The sequence below is a fragment of the Candoia aspera genome, chromosome 2, assembly GCF_035149785.1.
Source record: "Candoia aspera isolate rCanAsp1 chromosome 2, rCanAsp1.hap2, whole genome shotgun sequence".
Taxonomy (NCBI): Eukaryota; Metazoa; Chordata; class Lepidosauria; order Squamata; family Boidae; genus Candoia; species Candoia aspera.
In genome coordinates, this window is record NC_086154.1 from 91916024 (window position 1) to 91940538 (window position 24515).

Below are 24515 nucleotides of genomic sequence, written 5' to 3' on the forward strand. Positions count from 1 at the left end.
GTTTAAAGCTTTGGCAGGAAAAGTGGAAGACTGGTCTGAGCCAACAATCATCGAATTGTTCAAGCAGGGGCTTGAACCCGAAATCCTTCGATGGGCTCTGGGCAGAGATGATCCTAAAACGCTATATGGGTGGATTCAGTTGGCGGGCAGCGCAGAAAATGCCCTACGAACCTATGCCCATACCAAAGAGCTTAGACAAACACGTCTCGCTAGAGGAGCGCGCACATCTGGATTTGCCAGCCGCCCCAAACCAAAAACCTGGGAAGAAGAGAGGGAGCAACGGTTCTCCAAGGGTCAGTGCCTCAGATGTGGGAAAGAAGGACATCGAGCCACGTCGTGCCCAAGACGCCGTCCAGAGGAACGACAGACGAAACCCACGGTAAAGACACCTGCTCCTGCTCCACCGCGAAAACTGAAGGCAGCCCTCGCGGAACTGGACCCCCCAGACCTTCCCTTCGGAGAAGAGGAGGAAGAGTTGCAATTCGAGCAGCCGGCGGGAAAAGCCTACCACCTGCCCTGAAGGGCGCCCTAGGGCAGGTGGAAGAAACCGGGCGTAACCATGATTCGGTGAGTGGAAACTTCCCCACACTGACTGTTAAAGTTAAACTGAGCTCAAAAACCAAAACGGTGGAAGTGTGGGCCATGCTAGACTCGGGTTGCTCCCGTTCCCTGATGCACCCTGATGTCGTAGCGGCTCTGGAACTGCCCACGTTCCCGTTGCCAAGACCCATGATTTTCACCCAATTGGATGGAACTATGGCGGGAGGGAAAGCAGTCAATCTTTCCACGGGACTGGTCGCCTTGCAGATGGGCTCCCATCAGGAAAAGCTGCCATTTGTGGTAGCTCCAGTGGGGGGTCCTCTGGTAATCTTGGGGATGCCTTGGTTTGTGCAACAAAACCCTTTTATCAACTGGCTGCATAGAACTGTGACGTTTGCAGATGGATTTTACAAAGTACCCGAAAAGGACCTACTGGAGGACATGGAGGGTGGAGGGGTAGCGTATACCACTGTGCAAACGCTTCAACCTCTTGAGGGACTACCCAATCAGTACCAAGATTTTGCTGAAGTATTTGGGGAAAAGGAAGCGGATCGCTTGCCACCCCACCGAAAAACGGACTGTGCCATTGAGTTTTTACCAAATGTAAAATTACCTCACCCAAAAATATACCCCATGTCTCCCAAAGAGCTTACCACGCTAAGGGAGTTCATTGACAAAAATCTGGCTAGGGGTTTCATTGAGCCGGCAAATTCCCCGGTAGGAGCTCCTGTCCTATTCAGGCCAAAAAAGGATGGGTCATTAAGGCTTTGTACCGATTTTCGCGGGCTCAATGCGGTCTCAATATTAAATAAATATCCTTTGCCCCTGATCAAAGATATGTTATCACATCTGGCCAGAGGCAAAATTTTTTCAAAACTGGATTTGAGAGAAGCCTACTTTCGCATTCGCATAAGGGAAGGGGATGAGTGGAAAACAGCGTTCAACTGTCCTCTTGGGGCTTTCCAATATAAAGTCCTACCATTCGGTTTATCTGGGGCACCTGGAGTTTTTATGCAACTGATCAATGAGGTCTTGCATGACCACCTATTTAAGGGGGTACTGGTATACTTGGATGATGTATTGATTTATACTGAAACCATGTCAGAACATATCCACTTGGTGCGTCAGGTACTGGCTAAATTGAAAAAAGCAGAGTTGTACGCAAAACTGTCAAAATGTGCCTTTCATCAGTCGCAAATTGATTACCTAGGGTACCGGATTTCAGCTCAGGGCATTGAAATGGACCCTGCAAAAGTAGAAGCCATCGTGGCATGGGAACCTCCCCGTACCAGGAGACAATTACAGAGTTTCCTTGGATTCTCTAATTTCTATCGGGCATTCGCCCAAAATTTTGCGGAAATCGCCCTCCCCCTTACTGAACTATTAAAAACTAAAGGACAGGGGGATACGCGACGTTCAAAGAACCCAGGCGCTCCTTAAATGGACTCCAGCCTGTCAGCAAGCGTTCGAAGCGCTCAAACAAATCTTTACCACAGAACCAATTTTACAGCATCCAAACCCCTCTAAACCCTTCGTTGTACAAGTCGATGCTTCTGATTTTTCCATAGGAGCAATTCTATTACAATCTGACCAATCTGGCGCTTTAAAACCCTGTGCCTACCTCTCTCGCAAATTCACGGAAACAGAGAGAAGATGGCATGTTTGGGAAAAAGAGGCTTTTGCTGTAAAAATAGCTTTAGAGACATGGCGACACCTATTGGAAGGCACTTCAAACCCTTTTGAAGTCTGGACTGACCATAAAAACCTGGAAGCTTTAAGCACCAGTCGGAAACTCAGTCCCAAACAGCTGCGCTGGGCGGAGTTTTTCAGCCGCTTTGACTTCACTCTTAAATTTATACCAGGCAAGAAAAATTTTTTAGCTGATGCACTCTCGCGCAGATCCCAAGATGCTGGCCCAGGGCCAACGGTCCAAGGCACCGTCTGGACCGACAAACAATTAAGTTTGGCAGCAGTGACTCGCAGCCAGACCCGAGCGCAATCAACTCCGCCTCCAGCCGCTCTGCCTTCCAGCCGCCCGCCGCCCTTGTCAATTCCCTCCGATTTGCAACAACAGTTGCTCTCCCACCTTAAAACAGATACTTGGTTACAAACCAATAGACACATTTTAACTTTCACCGATGATCTTGCCTGGCGCAACGATCGTCTCTATGTACCCGAAGCAATGCGAAAAACCATACTCCAGCGCTGCCACGATGACAAGCTAGCTGGACATTTTGGCTACTTAAAAACGTTGCACCTCGTTCGCCGCCAATTCTGGTGGCCAACTTTACTCAAAGACTTGAAAGAGTATGTCACTGCGTGCCCTGTATGTGCGGCAATAAAGCGCAAACCAGGCAAGCCCCAAGGTCTCCTTCAACCCGTTGCCACTCCATCTGTCCCTTGGCAGGATATCTCCATGGACTTTATCGTTGATCTACCCCCTAGTCAACGCAAAACAGTCATTTGGGTCGTCAAAGACTTTTTCTCCAAACAAGCTCACTTTATCCCATGCGCTTCTATCCCCACCGCACAACAACTGGCACGCCTCTTCCTCATCCACGTGTACCGCCTCCACGGTATCCCCGCCCGTTTGGTGAGTGACAGAGGCACACAATTTACGTCACAATTTTGGCGGGCATTTTTGAAACTTTTGGGTACCAAACAGTCACTTTCTACCGCCTGGCATCCGGAAACGGACGGATCTACAGAGGCGGTTAATTCTACATTGGAACAATACCTCAGAGCTTTTGTTAACTACCAGCAAGACAACTGGGTCGATCTACTCCCATTTGCTGAGGTCGCTTACAACAATGCCATTCATCAAACCACTGGTCAAGTTCCCTTTAAAACAGTTTTTGGACGTGACTTTGTTCCGATTCCTGAACTTCCTCATCCTCAACCGCTACCAGCCACCCTCACTGACTGGGCAGACTCTCTCAAAGACTCATGGTCTAATATTCTACTCGCTCTCCGCCATGCCCAGGCTACCTATAAACGCCATGCCGATGCAAAGCGTTCCCCAGAACCATCCTTTGCGGTCGGGGATAAAGTCTACTTATCAACTAAGTTTATCAAGTCCCCACAACCCTCTAAGAAACTTGGTCCTAAATTTGTCGGTCCTTTTCCAATTGTTGCTCAGCTCAACCCTGTTACGTTTAAACTTGATTTGCCTCACAACCTTAAGCGTTTACATCCTGTTTTCCATTGTAGCTTACTCAAGCCCTGCCTGTCGTCGGACCGTTGGCATCCACAACCCACTCCTCCACCTCCCCTCATGATTGACAACCAGCAACACTTCGAAGTGACATCTATCCTCGACTCCAGACGCCAGCGCTCCGCTTTACAATACCTCGTCCGCTGGAAACATTTCCCTCATCCCGAATGGGTTGCTGCTCCAGACGTGCATTCTCCTCGTCTGGTAGACCAATTTCACTCTGCCTATCCTGACAAGCCGGCTCCCTAGTTTCTTTTGGGGGGGCAATATGTCATGTTCTCATTCTAATGTCTGGTTAACATTGTAACGTTTCACATGTCATTCTCTGTTCCGTGTTCCTTCACCCGGGGTTTTTCCATTCTTTCGCCCTCCATTGTTTTGAGGGCTTGGAATGCATGTTTGGGTTTGCGCTCCTGTTCAAGGTTACTTTCCCAGGCGCGTCTGACGGCTTCCAGCACCTGGGAGGGGGAGCGTCCTGACGGGCGACGGGGCGGGACCTGCTTACAAGCAAGGCTTTTAAGTTTGTATTTGGCGCGCTTTTGCTCATTCTCAGCTTTCTTTGTATTTGCATACTATTCCTTTAATAAATCAGTTATCTTTAAGCCCGAGCTTGTGAGACTGAGTATTTGGGTTTAGGCAATCATTACAAATGTGTTATACCTGCTCCTTGAACAGCGTTCTTTTTGATTCTTTGTAAAGCCTGCATATCATTAATTATGTTTATCATACAAGCCGATAAAAAGATTTTCCCCCCAGAGCAGGCAGAAGTTGGAGAAAATGAAGGATGCTTCATTCTGTAGATCAGCAAGGTTTAAAGATTTAAGTTACTCTATAAAGAATCAGGTTTGCAAAGATTCAATTATGAAACTATTCACACTGAAGCAATTTCTATTCACACTGAAGCAACTGCCCTCTCTCAGTGCCTGGGGTCTGTGGGGGTCTGGATGGGGAACAACAGGCTTCAGCTGAACTCTGGTAAGACGGAGTGGCTGTGGGTTAAGGGCTCTTCCGTATCTGGGACTTTGTCATCTTTAGTTTTGGATGGGGTTGCACTGCCCCATTCAGAACCTGTGTGTAACTTGGGGGTCTTCCTGGACTCATGACTCAAAGAGCAGGTGGCAGTCATGGCCAGGAGGGCCTTTGCGCAACTTCGGGTTGTGTGCCAGTTACACACTTTCCTGGATCAAGATGCCCTCCGGACAGTCACTCATGCCCTGGTCATCTCTCATATAGACTACTGCAATGCGCTCTACATGGGGCTACCCTTGAAGAGTATCCGGAAGCTTCAGTTGGTCCAAAATGCAGCCGCACAAACAGTGATGAGTGCTCCAAGATCAGCACATGTAACACCTTTACTGCGTGAGCTGCATTGGGTTCCAGTTTGCTTCCGGGTCCAATTCAAGGTGTTGGTTATCACCTTTAAAGCCTTAGATGGCATGGGGCCAGGTTACCTGAGGGACCATCTCATCCCCATAACATCAACCCACCCCACCCAATCATGCAGAGAGGGCATGTTGCGGACCCCGTCTGTAAGAGAATTTCATCTGGCGGAGTCCAGGAGGCGGGCCTTCTCTGCAGTGGCGCCAACCCTTCGGAACATTCTGCCCCCTGAGGTGAGGCAGGCCCCTTCACTCCTGACCTTCTGGAAGGGTGTGAAGACCTGGTTCTGCCTCCTCGCTTGGGATGGGAAGGGCAATAGCTCTTCCTCGGGCTGGCTGGTGATGTAGAGTTCTCCCTACCGAATGGAAATTTCCCACTTGGATTCCATATTTATATTTATTTATTATTTTAGTATTGTAGGTGTTGACTTGGTGATTTTATGATGTTGAGGTTTGAAGGTTAATTTTATTGTAAACCGCCCAGAGTCCCCCTTTTGGGGGGAGATGGGCGGTGATAGAAATGTGAATAATAAATAAATAAATAAAATTTCTTATATATGTCTTTAAGATGGCTTAAGTACTAATTGATGCAGCAATCATTCCCATTCTTCTAAAATTTTAGATCACAATAATGGGAAATATTTTAAGAAAATATTAAACATGGAAAATAGGTTTGCATTTAGAATGTGAAATAGGTTCTACTGAAGATTGTTCAAAAAATGCTGAGGCTGAATATAATATTAACATAATGACAAAATAATCTAGAGACACCAACACAGGAACTGTGGTAGAGCCAATTGCCAAGTCTGACTTATTCTCTAAGGAACATTGGTGCAAGACCTAACACGTCACCTGCAATATCTGGTTTCATACCAGTTGCTCAATTTTCAGCATAGATTAGGCTGAGTCCTTTTATTATGCTACATATATTAGTTTGCTGGGGAAAGAATACCACAACCATTATTTTGCAAATGGTCTGTATCTGTTGGTAATTTTAATTATCTGCATCTTTTATTTTAAATTCCTGCTGACTTGACCTTTTACTATTCCACTTGTCCTCTTCCAACTCTGTGTGTGTATGTGTTTTGAGCTCCAACCCAGAAGAAATGTTGATTTACATAAAGCATTTTTAACTGCCCTTCATCTTAAACAAATATCATAAAACCAAGATATGACAGAATAATACAAACTTGCGCAGTCCACGTACCACAAAGTACAGGAATTCAACTTTAGTAAACTCTCCAACTAGGAGTTTATTAAAGCAATGAGAATGGCAGCTGGACTGTCCCTGCCCAAGGACAGTTAGCTGTTGATACTGCTAGACCTAATTAAAGGTAAACAAAATACCTCTGTTCTCTTTATCTTCATGGCTATCTAACTACACTGCATTAGTCAGTATCACTCCTTCACAGAGACAGTGAGGATTCAGATAGTGGACACGTGCAAAGGTCTTATACTACAGAGAATTGAGTTCACAGAATCAATTCAAAGACTCAGAGATGTCAATATACCATATTGCTTCTGAGCATGCACATGGGCAACTGATGCTTCTCCATCTGAAGATGCAGAAAACCCTAATGGGCTATTTTGGGTTGCCTTAGAAACCTAATTCTAACACTAGCATTATATCCTGGAACTGATCCTGATCCCAATAGGCTGTATGAAGCTTTGTGGACAGCTGGTTTGTTCTAGCTGAAGTATAATTATTTCACAGAAATTGATATTTGGCACTTCCATGAATCAATCACAGTGGAAAGGAAACAAACTTTTCTAGCCTCTATATATGAAATTAAATGCATTTTCAGGTTACATGAAAGCCTTGGTGGCTGTGGGCCCAAATCTGCAATGGCTTTTCTCCATCCTAGGCCTATGTGTAGAGACACCAGCCAAAGACACTTTATCGATTAAGACAAAGGCAAATGGTGCCTCCGTATTCAGTTTCCTCTAGCAAAGCTATAGCAGTTGACTTACTTTAGAGCTTGCATTATGACAGTATTGTCTACTACATCTGGAGAATACAAAGTAGACCACATGGCACAAACAATGGTGCATGACATTGCCTTGCTATCTCTGTCTCTTAGCATCTGTTGTCTGGAGTAGCCATCGCACTCTGATTAACATTAGGGCCAGCCTTCCACTCAGAATAATTGTGTTTCAGCACAGATACACTCCACATCTGATCTGTTTTCCAACACAAAGGAAGCTACAGCATTACCCACATCAAGCATATTTGCATGATGATTAGGCAGCCCTATAAATCTAATAAATACATTTAAAAAAAACACCTTGGTTTCTATTGTTTTTAGTAGAAGTCACATTTCTATTTTTACCTAACCATGTTGATTTTCTCACTTTCTTCTAGATGGGATAGAAAAGTTTAGGAATACTGAACTGAAGATTTCTGATGCTCTCTCATTCCCACCCAGCCATTTTTGCCGAATTGCTGCCTTTGTCAGAGACAGAGCTTTTCCGTTTTTTTATCTTCAAATACTATTCCATCTCTTCTGGAAATTGTTTCTGCTTTTATTGCTATTATTGCCATTACTTTAAGGAAAGCAGTTAGAAAAAAAAAAGTCTTTGATACAAAGAGCAATCTAATAGGACAAAACCATCCAGCAGTGCTGCAAGCAAACCCGCTGGTCTACTGGGCACAGGCGTAGATATAGAATATAGAAAAAAAATGCAAACAATAGTGTTGATGAAGTATAAATGCCCTCCCTGCAAAGGAAATCCAGCATAATTTTAGGATATCTACAAGTAATGTGTTTTATTATAATCTATTCAAAACATTATCTACTATAACAGGTTATGGCATTCTGCGTAATAGTCAAGAAGTTTAATGGTGAATAGTCATAGCGTGGTCAACTACTGAGGAGATGGCCAAAGATATAAAAGCATAATTTTAACGTCCTTTTAGCTGGAAACAAGTATGACAGTATCAATCAAATTTTCTGTATCTTTGACTAGGCGCTGTTTCAAAACATTGAATTTAGGTATTGATTTCTTCCTAGATGTTCTTTCTACACTGCATATTTATTACTATTGGCTTTCACTGATGCTAAGTTGAACCCTAGCACAGTTTGTAAAATTCCATCAGCACAAGGCAACTTTAAATGATCTCCTCTCCCCTGCAGATCTGTCTTCTCCTGGAAGATCCGTATTCTCAGGCTTTTGGCGTGCCCACTAGGAGAAGAAAAGAGCTGTAAACTGCCTCTTCCTGTTTCTCCCACTGGGGAGTGTCCAGGATTAAACATAGTGCTTCATATTCTATAGATTCCTAATGATCTGAGCATGGAATATGCTTTTTTATCAGCTGTTGCACATTGGGTAGATAATTTAATTGAGCTATTCACCATGACTCAGTATCTTTTTGCTAGTTAGCTATAAAAAGGCTCATCACTGTATATATGAAAATAGGGCTTTTTGCCTCAATGTGTATCACTTTACACTTACTAAATGGAATGACATTTGTCATTTAGTTGACCATCCACTCAGCTAAAGAGATCTTTCTGGAGCCCTTCACAATCAATTTTTGTTTTAAGCATCCTGAACAGTTTAATATCATCCATAAACCTGGCCAGTACACTGTTTATCTATATGTCAAGATAATTTATGAACAAGTTAAAAAACATCGGACTCAACAGAGATCCCTGAGACACTAATGCAGATTCTTAATACCTCAAAAGTGCCTCATGTTTTACTCACCTGTCAAAAGTAAGTAAGGTAAAACATTTTCATATTTGGGCTAAAAGTCACCTAATGTCATTTGAGTAATCAGATCAAAACATATCCATTTTTTGGGTGCCCAGTAATGTCAAATTAACAGTGCAGTCATATACATGGTTACAAAGAAAGAAATCCCATTAAGTTCAGTGGGGCTTATTCCCAGGTAAGCATGTACAGGATTGTTGCCTAAATACATTAAGTCACAGACAAATACAGAAAAACACTTCTAAAAACACAGACATTATCACAAAGTTAGCAGAACAAGATAAACCTTTTAGGAACAATGACTGATTAGATGCAAAGCTCAAATAAACCTAAAGTAGTCCTGGAATCTGAACCCCATGGATTAAAAAGAGACCTTGCTGGTGCAGAGGTACAGCTAAAGAAACCAGCCTGCATCAATTAAGAAAACTGGTTTCAATAGCAGGTAAACGGCATACTATAAAACTCAGCATTGCCTTGAAATATGTTTAAGACAGACATGTATTCCAATTTAAGCGTCTTTCCCAAAAGGTTCAGTTACCCAAAGAGACCGAGACACCTAAATAATAATAAAAACACAAGTCTGACAAACACGTTTTGTCTCAAAATAAAAACAATTAATTGGTAACCAGGTGGTCCTTTTAGAGTCTCCAGTTGCCATTATAATTTAAATTCTTCTTTTAACTTTTTAAAGCTGTACCATTTTTTTAAAAATATATTTGATAAGGCTAGCCCACCTGTGTTGCCCCAATCCAGATGACCACTAGCTGTAGCAAATATATGCTGAGAAATTTAATTCTTTGCTAGCATCTACTTGTCAGCCAGATTCTTGCAATCTAGATCAGGTAGGCCTACATAACAGCAAAGAAATGGCTGGGAAACAAAAAAAAAACGGGGGGGGGATATTTATGCTAACCTCAAATTGCACACAAAGGGCTTTTTCCTTCCATGTTAATGAATAAAAATCCACTCAGGAAGAAGTAGTCTTGTATTAAGTCTATACATAATAGTCTTAAACTTTTATCAGCTGTTATCTGGGTTCTCCATGAGCAATCTGCATATTGAAGCGAGACATTTAATAACTTGTGTTTAAAATTCAGAATAGTCCAACACATCTGAAACAATATATATTTGTTATTACTTTCTAGGCTGATATATAACAAAAGCAATGCAGTTGTGTTAGCTGTGGCACTCTGCATGATGCCAAAGCTGTGCTGAGCAGCCTGCTGTTAGAGAAGGGTATACCATTGTGCTATAGCATTGCCTCGGCCCTCCCATGCTGTGTCAGTCTATAGGCAAACACCACCACCACTGTCACAGCACAACACATGAAAATGCTAGGGAGCTATTTCTGTAACAACAGGAGGGCAGTTCCCTCTCAACTTGACCCCTGCTCTTGATGGCTATTGTGGTGATGCACTCGCAATGAAATATTTAATGAGGAGGTAGCATCAGATCAGAAAACGGGCTAGCTAAGGGAAAGAGAGGGCAATGGTTAAAATAAACTCTTACTTAAATTGACTGGAACAATCTCATCCATTGGATATCCCTTCTACACCAAATGGAATATTCAGAAGAATAATTTATATCACTACAAGTTTTAACCTGGTACCAGCTTTAAAAACATAATCCCTGCTTTAAAATTCAGAACTAATGACTGGAAGCAGATGAGTCCATAAAGGGACAGCCTGTTGCCATACACAATTGTAACTATGTTTCTACAAGTTATGAAAAGAAAGCAATATGTGCCTGTTTCGGTGGCTGTCGTTTGCCTACCAATGGTGCAGTGCTCCCCATTCCAGCCCTCTCGGCATTCACATTTTCCATCTTTACAAGTTCCATGTTCTGTGCAGCGGGGATGGCAAACACGTTGGTCACAGGCTATCCCTGTCCAGCCCTCTTCACAGCGACATGCTCCGCCAATGCATACTCCATGAGTGCCACAGTCTACAGAACATACTTCTGGAAAAAAGTAAGAGAAAGAGAGAGATGGACATTGAGTTGCTTACGCCCCAGTATTATCGTGAGCACCAACAGCATTTTGAATACATGAGTGATTATTATTTTATGAATTTAATCTGTATACCGCCTGACTCCCAACAGCTCTGGGTGGTTATGTGCTTTCCTTGCTATAAGCAAACAATGTTGGATAGTAAGTTTCTAGAACTGAGATATTAAATCTGTCACTACCTCCCATCTAAGCCATTGTCATCTCTCCTTATCTCTCCTAATTTTGTTGAGAAATCAACAAAAAGTTACCACAAATTAAAAATTCTGATATACTGTACATATAGTCCCATTACCTTTAGTATTTCCAAAGATAAGTACAATTTTGAATAACCATTATGATGGATGTATCCTGAACTGAAAGTTTCAGAAACAAAGATCTTCAACATCACCATAAAACAGGATTACAAAAAATACAAGGGGTGAAAATCAAAATACTGGAAGATATTTTTCTTTTATATTGATTCAATTAATCATGCATGTATGTTACCTAAGTTGTCAATCACACAGCACTTCAGAATTCAGGCAGTGGTGGGAAGAATAAAGGATAGTTTACTATACTGTTACATTAAATAAATGCTCAAAATTATTCTAATAAAGGAGCACACTTTTATCTTTCCTACATTGTAAGCTTTATATAGGCTTTGGGGTATCTGAATTTACATTAAAATTCCAACTCCTAGCACAAGAGTTGAATTTAGCTGATTTGAATTATATTGAGTAAATAGAGACCATCCAGTCTATTGGATACCTAGAATAAACAATTTAACTAAATGTTTTTTCTTACCAACGGAGCAGTCAGGACCCATCCAGTTGGGATCACAGTTACAGAGGCCTGTGTCAGAGAGATATGTGCCATGCCCACTGCACTGGTCTGGACACTGGGCACGTGGAAGTTCACAATTTAAACCTCCCCAACCTGGGCTACAGAGGCATTCTCCATTTACACAGACACCATGGTTGGAACAGGATGGATCCAAGCAATCAACTGAAACAAAACAAAACAAAACAAACTTAGTGAAAAAGGTCAGTGCACTGAACACACAGTCTGAACTGACACCAGTTGATGGATCTGTGCTCAGCAGGTTCCGTGCTGCCGAAGTAACCGCAGCAAGCTTGCTCAGTTGTTTGTTAGAATTTTCTGGGAGTCTGAAAACATAAAAAGGTCATTCTGCTTGCTATGAAGAAATTTTGAGAACGAAGTAGCCTTAAAAGGGATTATTCAAACAAAGTAGTAAGACTGTTTTGAGACCAAACAAGACAATATATATTTCAAAACGTTTCCAAACACTGGAATCCTTAAACAGTTTTTATTAATCAATAATCCTGCAAATTTCACAATGGCACAAGCATAAACAGAACAACATTATTTAGCTACTATGCCATTCCTTGTGTTTTATGTGTTTAGGCTTCAGAATATTGGTTAGCAAAGGTTTTATTTTGATGAAAGGAGGCAAGGAAGTTTTGTGACCTCAGTGTCTTTCCTTAGTCAACTTAAGTTTGTTTATTTGTTTAATCATCACATTTATATGGCTGCCCATGTTGCAAAAACAATTCTGGGCAGCATACAACAATCAATAAACAATAAATATATAAAAACAATCATTATAGAAATATAAAAGTCATTATTAAAAATGAAAAATACTATAAATATTAAAATATACAAACCACACAGAGAGAATATAAAGATCAACCACAATGGAGCCACCTAAGAATGTCTCGGGTTCCCTGGGACCCCCAGGCCTGGTGACATAACCAGGTCTTGAGAGACTTCTGGAATGATAGCAGGGATGGAGCTAACCCAACTTTGGGGGGGAAGAATCTTCCATAGGGTGGGTGCCATAGCAGAAAAGTCCTGCCTCCTGGGACCCGCTAAATATAGGTCCCTGGCAGATGGTACTTGCAACATGCCTTCTCTGCCAGATCTAATGGGATGGGCTGATGTGACTGGGGAGAGGTGGTCCCTCAGATAACCTGGTCCCATGCCATGAAGGGCTTTAAAGGTTAAAACCAGCACCTTGAAGTGGACCCAGAAGCAGACTGGCAGCCAGTTTAGCTCACAGAGCAAAGGTATAATATGTGCTCTTCTGGGAGGACACATAACTGCCTGCACCACTGCATTCTGCACCAGTTGAAGCTTCTGGATACTCTTCAAGGGCAGCCCCATATAAAGCACATTACAATAGTCCAATCTGGAGGTGACTAGGGCATGAGTGAATGTGAGCAGAGCCTCCTGATCCAGGAAAGGGTACAACTGGCGCATAACAGGCAGCTGTGCAAAGGCCCTCCCAGTCATGACTGGCACCCCACATAGTAGGGGCCGAGGGTGGGACCTCTCCTCCCCAATCACCACCGACTGGAATTGACCCTGAAAAAAGGAGGCAAACCAGCATAACACTGTGCTGCCCACCCCCAGTCATCTGAGCTGATCCAGGATACCATGGTCAATGGTATTGAAAGCCACCAAGAGGTCAAGTAGGGCAAGGATATATGCACAACCTCCATCCTGCCCATGTCAGAGATCATCCAAAAGCACAACCAATTCCATTTCCATCCCATACCTAGGTCTGAATCCTGACTGAAAAGGATCCAGATAATCTGCTTCATCCGAGCCCTCTGAAGCTGTTGCACAACCACCTGCTCAACCACCTTCCCCAAACAGGGGAGTTTAGATGCTGGATGAAAATTGTCCAATATGGTGCGGTCCAGCAATGGTTTCTTGAGAAAGGGGCAAACCAAGGCCACTTTAAGAGATAAAGGTATAACCCCCTCACTAAAGGAAGTATTAACCACCACTAGAACCCATTCACATGACACCCCCCAGGCCACCTTCACAAGCCAGGAGGGACGTGGGTCTAAAGAGCAGGTGGCTGAGCTCACAGCCCTGAGGACCATGTCCACTTCCTCAGGTCCAACAGGTTCAAACTACTCCCAGATAACCGGGCAAGCTACCCCAGGCATCTCCTCTGGACCTGCAACAAAGCCAGTGTCCAACTGCAAGCAAATCCGAACAATTTTGTGGAACAGATGCTGGGCAAATTACTCTGCACACCCCTGCAAAAGATTCTGTGGGCCCCCTTTACCCAAGGGGGCTCATGTCACCTGAAACAAAGCTGTGGGGCGGCAATCTGCAGATGAAATAAGGACAGAGAAGTACTGCCACTTTGCTGGCCTTTCCGCAACAAGGTAGGTGTTAATAGCAGCTCTAACCCCCAGCTGAGTTCATTCTTGGTTGAGTGCCAGTGGCGCTCTAGACATCTCTCATTTCATCTTTCTCAATTTCTCCATAAACCACAGAGAATGGTGGGATCCCCAAGAGGGGAGAATTTGCATGTGTTCGATCTGATACAATGCCTCAGCCACCCCTTTATTCCAAGTGGCAAGCAAGGCTTCAGATGGACCATGAAACAGACCAACAGGAATAATCCCCAGCTCTCTCTGAAACTCATCCAGGTCCATCAGTCACCAGGGGCAGACATATCTAATGGGTCCAGACTCCCTGCAGTGGATAGTGGTGCTACAGAATCCCATGGAAATCAGGGCATGATCTGACCATGATAAGGGAGACACCAAGAGCTCCCCCAGTTTCAGATTACATAACCACTGCTCTGACAGATCTGGAGTGTGAGCACTGTCCCATATCAGACTCTGGATTATTTGGGATAGGCCCATGGCCATCATAGTGGCCATGAACTGCTGGGCCACCTTGGACCCCATTCCTAGTCAAATGCCCCAGGACCATAAGTCTGGGGAACTCCACTGCCAATCCAAAAATGGATTCAAAGAGCTCAGGCAGGGAGGTTGCTATGCAGCAGGGAGGCTGGTACAGAAGCAACAATCCCAACTGATCCCTAGAGCCCAACTTAATGAACAGGGTTTCACATCTGGTGACCTTTGGTGCAGCGCCCTTGAAAGTCATAAAGATTCCTGGATGACAATCACCACACCTCTACCCCTGCCCCAGAATCTCAACTGATGCCATACCCATCCTTCCAGACCCAGCCATGTCTCAGTAATACACATCCAATATCTGAGAATTTTTAACATTTCTGGAACTATGAATATTGACTATATAAACTTTGTAAATACCTTCCTTGTAACACGTATTCAACCAGAGTATTACTTAAAAAAATCTTGGAGTGTTATGTTCATGAATCATTATTTTTTTTTAATATTTATTAGTGATGTGTAATCCTTCTATAGTGTATTTTTATATATTTATTGTTTTTTGTGATTATTTTGTTGTAAACCACCCAGAGTCCCTCTGATGGGTAGTGACAGATTTGGTAGGTAGGTAGGTAGGTAGGTGGAGATAGAGAGATAGAGAGATAGAGAGATAGATAAAGCTTGGCCTACAAAGGCCAAGGAGGAGCACAAAAAGTGCATATTAACACAATTCAGCAAGTCAAGACCATCTAAAGAGCATCTGGTAAGAACAGTTCTCTAGGCAGGATCACTACTGCCTGCTCTTTATCCCTGAAGCTAATTGACAAACAGTGGAGTTGCTTTTCTTCTTCTTCCCGTTACTTCTCCTGTTTTCCAATGGACAGTTTCCTTTGCTATAAATTCCATCTTTGAAGCATTCCTTCAACATAACTGGCATAAAACAGTGCAAAGCAGTCACTCTACACCTCTCTTTCATTTAGCTTCTTTTAGTTCTATACTTGGAGACCCTTCCTGCAGTTGATGAACAATGGTGGCATCAGAAAACCACTGTGAAAGAAGAGTTAGGCTTTTGAATAAGAATTGAAGATTAATACTAGGAAGGTTGTGGGTGAGGGTAAATGGGTAACCTTTCCACTCCACAGGTACTGAATGGTACATATTTAATGGTCCATTTAGTGATGTTGGATGAACAGATTTTTAATATAGCCATTTTAGCTTCATTAATCCCATCAATCCAGTGACTTCCTATTGTGCTGGATTTCAGCTTCCATAATTCTCAGCCAGCATGTCCAATTGGAAATTATAGGAATTAGTTCACCACATCTAGAGAGCCTAGCGTAATGAATAAATCCACAAGATGCACTGTAAACTGAAAGAAAATCAGACAACTAAAAAGGAGAGTTCATATCTAAAGCTCTGAAATACTTTTTAGTAAGAATTGTGCCATGTATGAATTCCATAAATGCACAAAGTAGAAGACTCAGTATTAAACTGAATATCAATATGCAGCCAGTTGGTATCTTTATGATTAACATTTAGTTATGGGAAAAACAGAAACTCATTTAAACATCAGCCTAAGAGGTTATAATGCTAGATATACAGTACCTCCATTCAAGATTCACTCAAATTTACTTCTTCCTAACACTAAGTCCTTTGAGCATGGCAGTCTCCTTCCTTATGCAAATTGTATTACCTTTGCACAAGCACAGTTTTACATTAAATAACAGGCATCTTCAGGTATTCAAAATGAACAAGGAAGGCTGTGAGGCCATGCCTATCTTTGAATGTCTGAAAGGCTTCTACAGCATTAAACTGAATACAAGCACAAAATCCCTTGAGAACTTCATACTAAACACATCATGGTCTGAAGTTTTCCCTGCAGTGATGCTGGGGAAGTGCAACCATGATTCCTTTTTCACAGGACCTATTCTGAATGCTTTGAATTGGATATATATGCACACTAAATCTCAAAGCGCTCAGAATAAAACAACAGCTTAATGGTTCCATGAAGCAAATGAGAAGAAAACTGGAGACACACACAGGGTTTAAAATGCATGCCTAGCATGTTAAATGACAAAGGAGTACAGTTTTCTCTTTCTTTAGAGCTAAATTCATAAATACTTAAAACAGATTAAATATTCCCTTCAAAAATGGGGTATTCACTAACTGGCCTATTCTCTGTATTCAGAATTAAAAAGTAGCCTTTGGGGGTTTGGCACACTCATTTCTAGTGCCAAATAATTGGATGAAAAATAGATGACGTTTCAGTGGGAAAACTGTTCATTTGTCTGACTGATCAAAACAAAACAAAACAAAACAAAGAACCAAACTACAATAACATCTGTATTATGTCATCTAGAGCAAGTATTTCAATTAGAACCAATGCAGATTCATTTTTTATTGCCAGTTTATGTTTTTTGCATGTATAAATTAATGAATCTGATTGCTGGTTAAAAATAAACTAGCACATTCTAATCCAGAGATGTAAGTGTGGGTCTTCCAGATGTTGTTAACCTATCCATCATCACGGGCCATGCTGGTTGTGGTTGCTGAGAGTTCCAGTTCAGTATGATCTGGAGAACCACAGATTGCTCATCCCCACTCTATTCTTAAAATGGGATTTAATGCAATGTCCTCTTGCTTCCTTAATGCCTTTTTCCTCTAGACCAAGTAAATGTGAGGAAAAAGCAAGGAGAAATTACTTTGAGGCTTTCGCCGGAAGGTCAAAATAATTGTAACTCAATTATTCATTTTGTAGAGCATCACAGAATTTCTATCCTAATAATGCTCCATGTTGTTGCTTTTAATACATAACTGTCAAACTATCAGCATTATTTGACTGCCTTGCCTCCCTTACTCACAGGAAGGAATCACTTCTTTGCTCACATTCTCCTTGCTGACAAATTATTCTTGCTGTGTGCTTGTTAGAATTATTTTTGCCTGATTCTCTCCTCTGTACCTCTTTGTTGAATACTGCCCCTTTGACTGCTACCCTCCTTATGTAATCAGAAATTAGAAACTGGAAAAAAAAATTGGTATCCAGGGTACTCCTCACAGATAAAGTAGTCTATTGCTATCTCTGAGGAGAGTCAAATGACCATTTCAGGATGTATTACAAAAGATGATCAGTAGAAGTGTCCACACTACTGTAATTGCAAGAGACCTTTCTACTGTACAATCAAAGAAAAAGATGAGCCAGCCATCTTCACACATTTGTAAGTGGGTTTATCTTTTTTTCTCAAATATTAGCAAGAATAAAATTACAATCAACTCCCATCAAATTCTGTGGCAAAATTCATTTATACCCTTGTTTACAGGATGGAGTATAAATTTGATAATCAAGTTGAAATAATTAGTTTATAATCTAATTATTTTCACAGATAATCTCATGTCTCGACTACTGCAACACACTCTTGGGGCTGCCCTTGAAAGCCACCCAGAAGCTTTAACTGATCCAGAACACAGTGGCATGGGCAGTGATGGGCACACCTCAGTATGCCCACATAATACTTCCGCTTTACAAGCTGCTCTGGTTGCCAGTTTGCTTCTGGATGCGATTCAAGGTACTAGTTGTTATCTATAAAGCCCAATATGGTATAGGGCCAGCTACTTGAGGAACAGCTTATTTTCCCTAGTATCTACCCAGCCACTTTGATACAACAGGGTTGGCACGTTCAATTAACGTTCTATTAGTGCCATCTATTGGGACCTTGAAGTGTGCCTTCTCTGTTGCAATGCCTGGTCTCTGGAATGATGTTCCCCCAAGAACCAGGTAGCTCCTGCCCTTCTGGCATTTCTGAAGGCCTTGAAGAGGTGGCTGTTCTCCCAGGCCTTTGGCTAGGATGGGTGTATCCCCTAATGAGGGGTGGGTGGGTGTTTTGTGGTTGCTTGGTTTTGCCAACTTTGCTTTCTGGGTTATCTTCTTTTATTGCTGCACAGTTTTATTGTTTTATAGTTCTTCTGCTCTGTTGTGAATTGCCCATAGTTGTTGGGAGTCACATGGTAAACACATTAAATAAACAAATAAATGATCAGGGGATCCCAATTTTATTATTATAAGGAGTGAATTAAAGCCTCTCCAAGCTCTGCCAGGGACAGCTTGAGGTGTGTGTGTGTGTGTGTGTCATTCAGAATGACTATGAATCTAATAACTACCTTACATTATGTAATATACAACCAATCAATATCAGTAACAATATTTATATATTATATTCTACATTGTTTAAGAGAATATACTGTTAAACTCTAATCCAAATCTTTCTGAAGAGGACTCTAAATAATGACTATATGCCACTTAATTATGTATTGCTATTTAGTTAAAAGAAGAAAAGTGGAGGCCATAATTCATTAATTGGCATTAGACATCACCCTTGGATTGAAGGAAGAAATACATTAGGTTAAGTGGATTTTGTCCCAGTGAGTTCAAGTATTTTATGATAAAAATATTTAGCACAACAAATTTAATCATCCCTGCTTTTTGGTTTCTAATAATTATCTCATTTTCCTCCAATATCACAAAAATAGCTCTTGTAAATTTGAACCTTCCCTTTGTCTCCTACTTCCCTTCATCTGACTTCCAGAAACCATAAAAAATAATTGCTAATGGCTTTGCAATTTCTTCAGTTAATCCCCTTGGAACCCAGAAGTATACTTCAACAGATTATGTTGATTTAAATTTATTAAAATATTATCTATTTAATTCCTCTCCAGACGAGAAGTGCAGGAATTGGGAAAATCTATGTATGTGTGGATTTGTGACTGGAAGAGAGAGGGAGAAGGAGAGGGAGAGAGGATGGGAGGGGGAGGAAGAGCTTCTCTTAGAAAGAGATGCTGATCTATAATTTTTTGGTCTTCCTCCTATTTGATTATAATAACTGCCATTACAATTCCAGCCATGTATTTGTGCTATTCCTTTATTACAATTTAAGTAACATGCCATTCTGCTATAATACTTCTAAAGATCTGATACTTTCCTCCATAGAACAAATATTTTTTCGATAGCAGAAGATTTACTCTTAGGCAAGTTGAAACAAAATTTTAATCTTAATACCACCAAAGCTTTCCAAATGAGATCAGTGCCATAAACAGAAAGCTTGGCCCTCTTATTCTTCTTGTTCTCTTATGAACCCTGGATAAGGTTGCAAAAAAGACATTAAGAGGCTCTCCAGTGTTGTCAAAGAATATGGATGACTGTCAGAGATCTGTTTTTTCAAGTTTTTATTTATTTTACAGATAGACTTGGCCTTTCTTATTTTGAACTCAGATGATCAAGGCAAGAGTCATATGCAGGAAATGACTGCCACTGAAACTCAAAAGACAGTCACTGAGTATTTGTTCTGCTATATCCCAATAAATGACAATTTTCTACCTATTACAATTAGTGGCTATCCAATAAATGCCAATGTTATACTAGTTTATGTACCTACTGCAGATGTACAGGAGGAAGACAATGGGAAAGTCTATAACAAATTGCAAGAGGTACTAAATGCAACATCAAAAAAGGACCTAGTACTATCAGCAGGTGATTGTGAATGAATGTCCACAACTAGAGATGTAACAAGAAAAGGAAAATAAGAGATATTGTAAGACACAGCAAAATATACAGACAAGGTGTGAGTGTGCCACAGAGAGGTTCAAAGAAGTTGGAAAGAGTATACTGAAACCCTTTCCAAACAGGATCATAGAATGACAGAAATATTTGCAGAGAAAAAAGATACTTAGGAGCAAATTCCACTAGAAAGTAAGGTTCAGCTGGCAATAGATCAGCTATCAAATAGGAAAGCCCCAGGCACAGATCAAATACTCTTTGAACTCTTGAAATCTGCAGGAGAGATAGTTAAAATGCTAGCACTTTTATGTTAACACATGTGGAATGACACTGTGTGGCTTAGAGACTGGAAAATATGGTATATATATCTACATTGTTACTTATTTACTAAAGCTTCTCTGCCATTCCATTCAAAACCCACCCTGAGTGGTTTAAAATTTCAGATACAGTAAAAAGGTTAAAAAGAAAAGTACAACACAATGTAATAAACAACAACACAATATGTCACAGTAAGAAGAGCATGTAATACACAATCTGTCCTTGATGGGAGCAGACTCAAATCATCCCTCTAAAGGCTCCTTAGAAGACCCAGTTCTAAATAGTCTCCTGAAAATGCAACAGGTATATCAAAGCAGTTAGATGGAATAGATGTGCAAAATACCAGACCATTCTACTAATTTATCAGGCAAGCAAAGTTTGTATCTAAGATTTCTTTTTGTCAGAAAAATCTATTGTGTTCTTGGCAAGAACACAAGGACTATGATGATATTCTGGGCTTCTTCATCAAGAAAGTTCAGGTGAACCTCAACTGCCCTACCTCTCTGCTGGCAAACAAGGCATATTTATTCAAACAGCAACACATTTGCTGTTTGAGCTGATTGGTTGCTGAGTTTGATTTTAATCTGGCAAGTGTCATTATATTATTTCCCATGGATGTATTTTATTTTATTCAATGACTTTTAAAAGAGTTACATATTAAACATTTTAGATTATTTCACCCTATTATCTTGTTAGCTGTCTTGAGTGCATTTTGGGTGTAAAGAAATAAGAATGAAATTCTGAAACATAATCAAGCATCTTTTTCCCAATATGTTTCAACAGGGCTACCATAATTAGTATGCAAAAAACCTCTCCTTCCTTCACCTGGTAATCCATATTTTTGCTACATGCCCCAAACCCTTCAGAGAAAAGCAAGCCAATGAGAGCAATGGATATGAAATGTTTCTTTTTACTTTCCACTACTCGAAAATGTTGTTCTAAATACTTTAGGTTTTTTTTTTTAAATTTTTAAAAGAATTCTTGCTTTATTGGTTTGGATTTGTTGAACATTACCTAGCTGGACTTTCAACAAAAACACCATTAAATATTAGAAATGGTAAATAATAGATGATAGGAGTATAATATGCAAATTAAGGAAATAATTAAAATGTATTGGCAGAAAAGACCACTCTAATTAGACAACAAAAGGACACACTTTTGCTTGTGTGATTTAGAAAAAGTCATCACCATAATTTCTGCCTACTTTTTGTATCAACTGTATGTTATAGCCTGCTGTTTACTAGGGCTGTGCATGCTTTGTAAATGATCTGGAAAATGTGCTGGCATGAAAACAAAACCCCTCTGCTGCCTTTTTTCAGACTTCCATGCAAACCTGAAAGAATGTTGTGGCTGCTTTAAGGAGTTCTCTCACTACCGTTAATGCAATTTTTAAGGCAACCACAACTCCATCCAGCTCAGGCAGAAGCAGCTGGATTTATTTAATAGTAGAGAGGGGCTATGCTTATGGAAGGTCTATAGCACTTCCCAATACTTTTCAAAGCACACAGAAACGTATTTTTTTCTTCCATTAATCAATTTCATAATTGATTGTTCCCAAGCAATCACATTAGATACAATTCCAGATGGTACAGTTATTAGCCGTCAGTGAACTAAATAACCTTAGGAAAGTTGTTTACTTGTTTATTTCATTAGCTTTATACCTCCTCTTTCCCCCAAAACTCAAGAGGACATATTCATATTTATCCCACTACCTTGTAAGGTGAGATGGACAAATATCACAAGAACAAGGTCATTCAGTTACAGAATGACTTCATAAATAAATAAATAAATCTGGCTTTTCCTAGGCATGGTCCAACAGTGTAACTGGTTATAAACTATTCTAAGAATGGATTCTCATGAATATTTTTTAAAAAAACTATTGTGGTCATATTCTTCTATTAGGTTTTAAAAATCCATGAGGCAAATAAGACCTTTATTAAAAGGTAAAGGTTCATTAACTGGAGTTCAGCTCCTGGTAACTATGATATACAATGCTCTTGAACTTGGTCATCTGATTATTCCTTCTTTTACAACTCTATGCGACAGTACAGTGACCCACATCATCATGTAGACCCAAAAGGAAGGCAAACTGGATTGAGGGTGACTAATTATGTTAATTGGCTTGGCTCTTGCTGTAGTAGCAAAGCTAAAGGAAGCACTTCAAAACTAGTTGGCTAGTTTGGAAGTGCTTCCTTTAATGATAGGTGATGGACCAGGTTCTACTAGTTCAATTCCTACTCTTCTGGGGTTCCCCCTCCTTCCTTCATCCCCTGTCCTCCTCCACTATATGGAGGAGCATCACTGACAGTGGCTTTTTTTTTGTTGTTGTTCCTCATTGCTAAAGAATCAGGATAAGTGTTGGCTTCTCTTGTTTGTCATCCTTCCCTTGTTGGCTAGCTGCTGGAAGCAATGACAACACAAGTAGGAGAAACTGGAGACAGCTGCTGTGTGTGCAAAAATGATCATCGGGGGCAGGGCTAAGCGAAGGGCATTGTCAGAGGGACCTGATTTATATTACAATTGACTCAATGTCAGGTAGATAGGAGATATGAATGGTGGTACATAGTTTATTGGCCAAAATAAAATACATTTGCAGGTTGGCTAGTAGAGAGTGAGTTTTGTTAGTGAATAGCCTTATTAATTTTTCATCCTCACTAAACTATAACTAAAGAGCAATGAAGTAGAGACAAGGTATCTACAATCCAGGAAGTTGTCAAAGAAACAAGGAAATTCCAAGCAATCATCAACATTACAACAATAGTAACTGGGCATTTCTTAATTGATTATAAATCAGAAAATGGGTATCAGTGTAAGTGTGCCTTTGTATGCATAAGTTGGAGAGATAAAATAAGATACAGATTTATGTACATAAGAGATGTACATAAAATACAACTTGGAATTACAAAATTACAGAGATGGAAGGGTCCTGGAGATCTTCTAGTTCAACCCCCTGCCCAGGGCAGGAATCCTCACACCCCAGACAAATGGTTGTCCAACCTCTGCTTGAAAATCTCTAATGTCAGAGTCCCCATGACTCTAGGATGCAAGCTGTTCCACTGCTTAATAGCAATCACGGTTTGGAAATCTTTATTTATAGTTTGGATCTCCTTCTGTAAAGCTTCCAGTCATTGTTTCTTGTCTTACCATTGGGCGCAACAGAGAATAAATCCATATCCTCTTCCCTGTCACAGCCCTTCAAGTAGTGAAAGACTCCTATCATGCCTCCCTTTAGATTTCTTTTCTTTAGGCTAACATACCCAGTTATTTTAACCATTCTTCATAGGATTTAGCCCCTCACCATATTTGTTGTTCTTAGCACTCTTTCCAGTTCCTCAGCATCCAGAAAAACTGAACAAGTATTCTAGGTGCGATCTGACCAGTGCAGTGCAGAGTAGAACTATCACCTCCCATGATCTAGATTTCTGTTAATACAGCCCAGAATTGCATTGGCTTTTTTGGCAGCTGTTGCACAGTTAATTCCTTTATTTTTGTTTATCCTGCCTTCAATTGCTATTTAAATCTTTATATGCCAGTCTTATGAAGCAAACACAATCCAAGGTTCCAAAACCTGGTGCCAGAGTGGTGAGCATGGGGAGTAATTTTAAGTAATTCTAAATAACAAGATCAGAAAGAAATGAAATGCAGACTTTACAAGCAGTAAGCCATTCAGGTGTGACACATTCATTCTTGCACAGATGAAGTAATTAAGAAATGAAATGCAATTAAAAAAATATTTTGGTTAAGTTTAAATTAGAAGAAATATATGAACAAACTGAAACATTTCAGGTATTGCTGCCCTTAGTATTTTGTGATGAAGTATTATCTACTAAGGGACGCGGTGGCACTGTGGGTTAAACCGCTGAGCTGTCGATCGGAAGGTCGGCGGTTTGAAACCGTGCGGCGGGGTGAGCTCCCGTTGCTCGTCCCAGCTCCTGCTCACCTAGCAGTTCGAAAACATGCAAATGTGAGTAGATCAATAGGTACCGCTTTGGCGGGAAGGTAACGGCATTCCGTGTCGTCATGCTGGCCACATGACCCGGAAGTGTCTACAGACAACGCCGGCTCTAAGGCTTAGAAATGGAGATGAGCACCGCCCCCTAGAGTCGGACACGACTGGACTTTACGTCAAGGGAAA

General features: G+C 41.0%; 1 protein-coding gene across 1 annotated transcript in view; it reads right to left on the reverse strand.

The window, feature by feature from the left end:
• Positions 1-24515, reverse strand: part of TENM2 (teneurin transmembrane protein 2) — an 874568-nt gene that overhangs the window by 129841 nt on the left and 720212 nt on the right. The window contains exons 11-12 of the mRNA XM_063292454.1: positions 11636-11836; positions 10618-10803 (exon numbers count right to left, since the gene is read on the reverse strand). Of these exons, the coding sequence (XP_063148524.1) occupies positions 10618-10803; positions 11636-11836 (387 nt within the window). The remainder of the gene's footprint in view (positions 1-10617; positions 10804-11635; positions 11837-24515) is intronic.